Source organism: Bos indicus, chromosome 18 (genome assembly GCF_029378745.1).
Source record: "Bos indicus isolate NIAB-ARS_2022 breed Sahiwal x Tharparkar chromosome 18, NIAB-ARS_B.indTharparkar_mat_pri_1.0, whole genome shotgun sequence".
In the NCBI taxonomy this organism is placed as follows: domain Eukaryota; kingdom Metazoa; phylum Chordata; class Mammalia; order Artiodactyla; family Bovidae; genus Bos; species Bos indicus.
In genome coordinates this window covers 58,157,515-58,165,673 of record NC_091777.1, presented here as the reverse complement: position 1 = coordinate 58,165,673, position 8,159 = coordinate 58,157,515, and the positions used below count along the sequence as shown (strand labels likewise).

Sequence of the window (8,159 nt, the reverse complement as noted above, 5' to 3'; positions counted from 1 at the left end):
CCTCTGTGTTCCCCAGGGTCCCTGCAGGAAATGGCAGGGTACGGGCTCGAAGTGCAGGAATCAGTGGCGGTGAAGGCGTGCATGGACGTCCGCGTGACCTGCTCCTTCTCCTACCCCTGGAATTCGGGGTATCCCTGGTATTCCTCTGGCGAACTTTTCATCTACTGGTTCCGGGAAAAAGACCAGCACACCAATAATACTGTGGCCACAAACGACCCAAGGAAACGAGTGAAGCCAGAGACCCGGGGCCGATTCAGCCTCCTCGGGGACCCCAGCAACAGTGACTGCTCCCTGAGCATCAGACAGGCCAGGCTGAGCGACTCAGGAGTCTACTACTTCCGAGTGGAGAGAGGACGTGATATGAGATACAGTTACAGAGACAAGAAGCTGAATTTGCAGGTGACAGGTATGACAGGGGGCCCAGGAGAGGACCCTGGCCCATGGAGACTCCTCTATTAGAACAGGAACAGGGTATAGGAGCCCTCCCTGCTCCAGGTCTTGGGGTTTGAGGGATCACGAGAGACCCAGAACTGGGAAGGAGTTGTGACCCTGACCCTCTGGGTCCCCACACCCCTGCGTCCAGGCATCTCCCTCTGTCTCCTCATCTCCCTTTCTCCAGGGAAACCTGACATCCATTTTCTGGAGCCTCTGGAGTCCGGCCGCCCCACAAAGCTGACCTGCACACTGTCACTAGCCTGTGATGAGCCATACCCTCTCCTGTTCTCCTGGGCGGGGGACGCCCTTGATGCCATGAACCCAGACACCCTCCACTCCTCGGAGCTCACCCTCACCCCGAGGCCCCAGGACCACGGCACCAACCTTACCTGTCGGGTGACATTCCAGCAGGTGACCCTAGAGAGAACCGTCCTTCTCAACGTCTCCTGTGAGTGTGGAGGGGTGATGGGGTCCCTGAGGGTGGTGGTGTGTGTGTGTGTGTGTGTGTGTGTAGAGAGAAGGCCAGCCTACTCGTCTGTGGGTCTGCGCCCTGGGAGTTGAGGTGGGGAGTGGCCGTGAAGGACACCCACCCCCCCTTCCTGGTTTCCCTCCTGGGGTGCTGGTCAGTTTCCATCCCACTCCTCCCTCTGCAGCAAGCCCGTGTCTTTCTGCCCCAGATATTCCGAGGAACCTCCACATCAGCCTCTCCTTCAGAAATGTCACAGGTAGGACAGGACCTCTCCTCTCCAGGGCTGGGTCCTGCTCCTGGGACTGCCTCCAAGGTGGGGCAGGGGAGTGGGCTTGAATGTGATCAGATAGGGGAGGAGCAAGGAGAAAATCACCACCCTGCCCCACCTCCCATGCACTAGACCACACACACATGCAATACACACTGAGACTCACACACACAGGCACACATATAGTACATACACGTGAACATACACTGAGACACACACAGAAACGCCCATACACACAGGCACATACACATCACACATATACACAGAGATATACCCACAGCACAGGCACCCATCATGTACACATACACTCATGGACATAGATATGTGCACTCAGGCACACGTGCACTCAGGCACACATTCACACAGGCACACACACATACACCCCACATATATACACACTCACACACCCTGTTCAAAGCCCATTTCCTTCACCATGGTTCTATTGTGTGGCTTTCTTCCACAAAAGCCTCCTTAGTCCCATCTCCTGCTGCCTTCACTGAATCAACATCTCAAGCCTTGAGGCTCTGTGTTTTCTTTCCACCAAACAGCCCAGGCCTGTCCCATTGAGACACCAAGCCTCCCCTGAAGATACGAGGCCCAGACATGTTGGCTCAGCCTGCTTAGGGTGGGAAGGTCCAGCCCTGGGACCACAGGGAACCCAGCTGGCCAGCCAGGGGAGGAGACAGCGAAGCCAGGAGATGCTGGGAAGGAGGGAGGAGGAGACCTCAGCCTCCCCCAGCTCTCCCACTGGGCTTTCCCCCAAAGCCCACAAGATTCTGCAGAACACCGCATCTATTCTCATCTCAGAAGGCCAGGCGCTGCAGCTGCTGTGTGTTGCTGACAGCAACCCCTCTGCACAGTTGAGCTGGTTCCAAGGGTCTCCCACCCTGGAGGCTACCCCCATCTCCAGCACCGGGGTCTTGGAGACACCACAAGTACCGGCTGGAGATGGAGAAGTCACCTGCCGAGCGCAGAACCCTCTGGGCTCTCAGCAAGTTTCCTTCAGCCTCTCTGTGCAGAGTGAGTTGCAGGACAGGTGCTAGGGACGGGCAGCCTGGGCAGGTGTGTGCCTTTGGGAGGGCTGGGTCTGGGGACTGAGCTTCACCCCCTCTCCCTTCCCCAGAAGGCCCCCCTCCCTGCAGCTGTGAGACTGAGGAGCAGCAGGGCTCCTGGCCCCTGGTCCTCACCCTGATCAGAGGGGCCCTCATGGGGGCTGGCTTCCTCCTCACCTATGGCCTCACCTGGACCTACTACACCAGGTGAGCACCCCTGTCCCCCTGCGCGGACGTCCGGGGAATGGCTCTGGAGTTGCCGGTGGGGCTGGGCGGTCCTGTCCTGCCTGGAGCTAAGCTGTGTGATTCTCCAGGGCCTTCCCTGTTGGTCCAGTGGTTGAGCCTGTGAGTTTCCATGCAGGGGGCAGGGGCTCGATCCTGGGTTGAGGAACTAAGGTCGCATATGCCTTGAGGCAGAGCCCAGAATGAATGAAATGGGTCTGACTCTCGGACCTGAGACTCTATTGGCTCTGCAGGTGTGGTGGCCACTAGGAGCTGGGCTGAGGGGTATGGCTGAGCCTCGCTCCCTCTCATGACGAGATTCACCCGAGGATGCAGAGCCCAGAGGACAGACGTGGGGACATCACAGTTTGCTTCTCCCTGGAAACTCTCGCCTCCAACCCTGTGCCCTTTGCATCCACGAGCCTTTATTTGTGGAGATGACTGCGTGACAGTAGGAAGAGTCAATGCCATTGAAAGGCGACTTTCTGACTTACCTCGCTTAGTATGGGATTACTCATGTTTTTACATGTATCAATAACTCATTGTTGGTATTGCTTGGTTTTGTCTTGAAAATAGTATTTTATGTATGACTATTCCTCCAGTTATGTATGGACTCTGAAATATGATGACATTGCCTTCGTTTGCAAATTTTGGCTCATTCAAAGTAACGTTGACGTGAATGGTGTGATGAAAATAGGAGGGCTAGCACTTTCCTCCTGGTGGGTGTGGAACTGCTTCATCATAAATTTGGCATATATTTAGTTTGAGAAGGTAGCCTCAGAGAATTCTTTTGAGTAGTTAGATGAGTTTATATCCCATGGCATATGTGAGGGTTCTGAGCTTTGTACACCCTCAGGAGCACTTGTATTACCTACACGGTCAGTTTTCAGCACTGCACTCCACTGTGACGGTATCTCCTTGCCTTTTTAGTTTCTTTCCCTCATGTACAATGATGTTGAGCCGTCTGAATATCTTCTTTAGTGAAATTCCTGTTTCGATCTTTGCCCACTTAAAATAAAAATTGGTACCATCTTTCTAAATTCCATATATATGTATTAGTATACTGTATTGGTGTTTTTCTTTCTGGCTTACTTCACTCTGTATAATAGGTTCCAGTTTCATCCATCTCATTAGAACTGATTCAAATGTATTCTTTCGAGACAGCAAAAGAGACACTGATGTATAGATCAGTCTTATGGACTCTGTGGGAGAGGGAGAGGGTGGGGAGATTTGGGAGAATAGCATTGAAACATGTATAATATCATGTATGAAACGAGTCGCCAGTCCAGGTTCGATGCACGATACTGGATGCTTGGGGCTGGTGCACTGGGACGACCCAGAGGGAGGGTATGGGGAGGGAGGAGGGAGGAGGGTTCAGGATGGGGAACACAGGTATACCTGTGGCGGATTCATTTCGATATTTGGCAAAACTAATACAATATTGTAAAGTTTAAAAATAAAATAAAATAAAAAAAATAAAAATCACTTCTATGTAATTTAAAAAAAATAAAAATTGGGCAGTCTTTTTCTTATTAATTTGAATTCCTTAGTCTGGATGTGACTTTTTAAAAATTAAAATATAATTGATTTCTAATGCTGTATTAGTTTCACAGTACAGCAAAGTGATTCAGTGATATACATATATTCTCCCCAGATTCTTTCCCATTATACTTTTTTACAACATTGTTAGTATACTTCCCTGGGCTGTACAGTTGGTCCTTGTTGGTTATCTATTTTAGATACAGTAGTGTGTATTTGTCAATCCCAATCTCCCAATTTATCCTTCCTCCCTCTGACAAAATTTTAAGATTTTTACACTTTAAGAAACTAACAAATGTAAACAGAGTATTTCTAAATAAATATTAAAGAAAGGTGGTTTTTTTTTTTTTTTTTTTTTGGTTTCCAGAACTGGTTACTGGAAGGGTGTAGAATGTTTAGGGGCACTGTCAAATTTAGGAAACCTTATGAAATATCAATCCTAAAGAGCATTGACATCACAGGTTATTTCCATACATGGCTTGAGCCTTCACGTGGCTTTGAAAACAAGGGCATGCAGTGTGAGGGGTCCTGAATGCCATTCTTATGAAGTCCGGGCTTCGGGGGTCTGCACTGAGCGGGGCAAGACGCTCATTTTAGCCACCCCATTTTGCATGAGCCTGTGCCCCGGAGAAGGCAATGGCACCCCACTCCAATACTCTTGCCTGGAAAATCCTATGGACGGAGGAGCCTGGTGGGCTGCAGTCCATGGGGTCGCTGAGGGTCAGACACGACTGAGGACTTCACTTTCACTTTTCACTTTCATGCATTGGAGAAGGAAATGGCAACCCACTCCAGTGTTCTTGCCTGGAGAATCCCAGGGACGGGGGAGCCTGGTGGGCTGCTGTCTATGGGGTCGCACAGAGTCGGACATGACTGAAGTGACAGCAGCAGCAGCAGTGCCCCAGGGGCTGGTCCTACAGACACTCAGGTCCACGTAGACCCGTAGGCCTGTGCCGTGTTCTGATAACCCTTCTGGGCAAAGGAGCTTTAATGCTCAAGTTTTCCTTCCTGGGCTCCATCCTCCACTGTTTGGGGGTCTGGAAACTTTTTTCCTGCCTGAAGTGGAATGGTTTTGATAAATTTTTCAATATTCTTTTCCAGAACGTTCGGTGTTTTTCAGCTGTAGGTGGGTCAAGCCGGATGACCAGGGCTGGACTTTGTTTCTCTTTTTCTGGTTTCACTGCTCCCGGGGCGATCCCATGGTGAACATGAAAATCATTCGGAAGGTGATCATGTCACATCCGGGCTTCCCTGGTATCTCGGTGGTAAAGAGTCAGGCTGCAATGCAGAAGATGTGGGTTCAGTACCTGGGTTGGGAAGATCCCCTGGAGAACAAAATGGCAACCCACTCCAGTATTCTTGCCTGGGTAATCCCATGGGTTGAGAAGTCCAGCGGGCTATGGTCCCTGGGGCCGCAGAGTCGGACACAGCATAGTGAGTAAACAACAACATTTCAGAGTCACATATGGTGAAACCTTGCCAGCTCTGGGGCTTCATGCTCTCCCCTGCAGCCTGCGGCAGAGGGGAGAGGGGAGAGGTTGGAGGGAGAACGTGAAACAGCCTGACTTCTCATCGATACCCTCCCAGACCCGCCTATGGAGTCCACCTCCCCCTTCTTCGCCAGCCAGTCTTCATCACCTGCTGCCTTCCTGGCTTCCTGTTGGGGCTTCCTCCTTCCTTCCCCACATTTGGGGCACTTCCTCCCAGACGGAGGCACCTGGACCTGGGCTGGAGGATTCGGACATGGTACCGCTGCTGCTGCTGCACCCAGAGACTCTGCATTCCTTGAAGTTCACCCCCACCCTGAGGCCCCAGGACCACAGCACTGACCTCACATGTTGGGTGAATCTCCAAGGATCTCAGGTGACCATGGAGAGAGCCATCCATCTCAATGTCTCCTGTGAGTGTGGAGGGGTGGCTGAGTCCCTCAGGGCAGTGGTGTGTGTGTGTGTGTGTGTGAGTGTGTAGAGAGAAGGCCAGCCTACTCTTCTATGGGTCTACGCACTGGGAGCTGAGGTGGGGAGTGGCCGTGAAGGACAGCCCTCCGCTTCCTGGTTTCCCTCCTGGGGTGCTGGTCAGTTTCCATCCCACTCCTCCTCTGCAGCAAGCCCATGTCTTTCTGCCCCAGATGCCCTGAGGAACCTCTGCATCAGCCTCTCCTTCAGAAACATCACAGGTAGGACAGGACCTCTGCTCTCCAGGGCTGGGTCCTGCTCCTAGGACCGCCTCCAAGGAGGGGGGGTGTGCACTTGAGTGCGATCAGATATGGGAAGAACAGCGAGAAAATCACCACCCCGCCCCACCTCCCATGCACTAGACCACACACACATGCAATATACACAAAGATATATGCACAGATGCTAATAGATCCTGGGAAGGCCGGATGGTGAGAACTCAGCCTCCCCCAGCTCTCCTGCTGAGCTTTCCCCAAAAGCCCTCAAGTTTCTGCAGAACACCTCGTCCCTTCTCATCTCAGAGAGCCAGGCACTGCAGCTGCTCTGTGTTGCTGACAGCAACCCTCCTGCACAGCTGAGCTGGGTTCCAGGGTTTCCCACCCTGGACGCTGCCCCCATCTCCAGCACCAGGATCCTGGAGATGCAGCGCTGAGACCTGCAGAAAGAGAGTTCGCCTGGCGAGCTCAAAACACTCTGGGCTCTTGCTTTGTCAGCACATATGTCTCTTCGGACAATCCATTTCTGAGTGTTGGACAAGAGCCCAGTTTCAGGCTCTGGAAGGGGTCCCCCTTCCTGCAACACTTCCAGTGAATATTCAAGGTTGATTTCCTTTAGGATGGATTGGTTGGATCTCCTTGAATTCCAAGGGACTTTCAAGAGTCTTCTCCAACACCACAGTTCAAAAGCATCAATTTTTTGGCACTCAGTTTCTTTATAGTCCAGCTCTCACATCCATACATGACTACTGGAAAAACCATAGCTCTGACTATACAGAACTTTATCAGCAAAGTAATGTCTCTGCTCTTCAATATGCTGTCTAGGTTTGGAAGGAAATATAGCTTTTCTTCCAAGGATCAAGCATGTTTTAATTTCATGGCTGCAGTCCCCATCTGCTGTGATTTTGGAGCCCCCCAAAATAAAGTCTGTCATTGTTTCCCCATCTATTTGCCATGAAGTGATGGGACGAGATGCCATGAACTTAGTTTTTTGAATGTTGGGTTTTAAGCCAGATTTTTCACTCTCCTCTTTCACCTTCATGTAGAGGCTGTTTAGTTTCCTTCTCACTTTCCACCATAAGGGTGGTGTCAGCTGCATATCTGAGGTTATTGTTACTTGTCCTGGCAATCTTGATTCCAGCTAGTGCTTTGTCCAGCCCAGCATTTCTCATGATGTACTCTGCATAATTTAGAAAAGCAAGGTGACAGTGTGCAGCTGTGACGTACTCCTTCCCCGATTTTGAACCAGTCTCTTGTTCCATGTCTGGTTCTAACTGTTGCTTCTTGACCTGCAAACAGGTTTTGTAGGAGGCAGGTACGGTAGTCTGGTCTTCTTATCTCTTGAACAATTTCCCACAGTTTGTTGTGATCCACACAGTCAGTAAAGAATCTGCCTGCAATGCTGGAGACCTGGTTCAACTCCTGGGTCAGGAAGTTCCCCTGGAGAAGGGATAGACTACCCACTCCAGTGTTCTTGGGCTTCCCTGGTGACTCAACTGGTAAAGAATCCACCTGCAATGGCAGACACCAGGGTTTGATCCCTGGGTTGGGGAGGTCCCTTGGAGAAAGGCATGGCAACTGACTTCCAGTGTTCTTGCCTGGAGAATCCCCATGGACAGAGGAACCTGGCGGGCTGTAGTCCATGTGGTCCAAAGTGTAGGAAATGACTGAGGGAATAAGCACATCACAGCAGCACAGCACTTCTTTCCTGGTGGGTAAGGAAGTGTTTCGCCATAAGGCCAGCATTTATTTAATTCTAGAAGGCAGCCTCAAAGTGTTCTCTTGATTAGCCAAGTGAATTTCCATCCCAGCATCATAACAGAACTCAGTTTCACGTTTCAGTGGGAGATAACTAACCAATTCGATCACATGAACCACAGCCTTGTTTAACTCAATGAAACTATGAGCCATGCCATATAGGGCCACCCAAGACAGACGGGTCATGGTGGAGAATTCTGACAAAACGTGGTCCACTGGAGAAGGGAATGCCAAACTGCTTCAGTA

At 51.0% G+C, this 8,159-nt stretch overlaps 1 protein-coding gene across 6 annotated transcripts; it reads left to right on the top strand.

Annotated features, from left to right (window-relative positions):
- Positions 1 to 3,486, top strand: LOC139177179 (sialic acid-binding Ig-like lectin 14). Of its 6 annotated transcripts, none has more exons than XM_070771574.1 (6): positions 1 to 406; positions 620 to 883; positions 1,113 to 1,160; positions 1,983 to 2,192; positions 2,296 to 2,431; positions 2,701 to 3,486. In XM_070771574.1, the coding sequence occupies exons 1-6, from the start codon at positions 31 to 33 to the stop codon at positions 2,714 to 2,716; spliced, it is 1,050 nt and encodes a 349-aa protein (XP_070627675.1). In that variant the 5' UTR covers positions 1 to 30; the 3' UTR covers positions 2,717 to 3,486. The 6 variants fall into 6 exon arrangements, with proteins under 6 accessions (XP_070627675.1, XP_070627674.1, XP_070627672.1 ...); XM_070771573.1 differs by having other exon boundaries at positions 1,980 to 2,192; XM_070771571.1 differs by having other exon boundaries at positions 1,938 to 2,192.
- Positions 3,487 to 8,159: the final 4,673 nt, after the last annotated feature.

Excerpts from the sequence above, each read along its gene's own strand:
- LOC139177179 (XM_070771570.1), top strand. The coding sequence starts at position 31 with ATGGCAGGGTACGGGCTCGAAGTGCAGGAATCAGTGGCGGTGAAGGCG. Across the intron at positions 407-619 it reads GCTGAATTTGCAGGTGACAG|GGAAACCTGACATCCATTTT; the intron begins GTATGACAGGGG and ends CCCTTTCTCCAG. Across the intron at positions 2,193-2,295 it reads CTTCAGCCTCTCTGTGCAGA|AAGGCCCCCCTCCCTGCAGC; the intron begins GTGAGTTGCAGG and ends TCCCTTCCCCAG.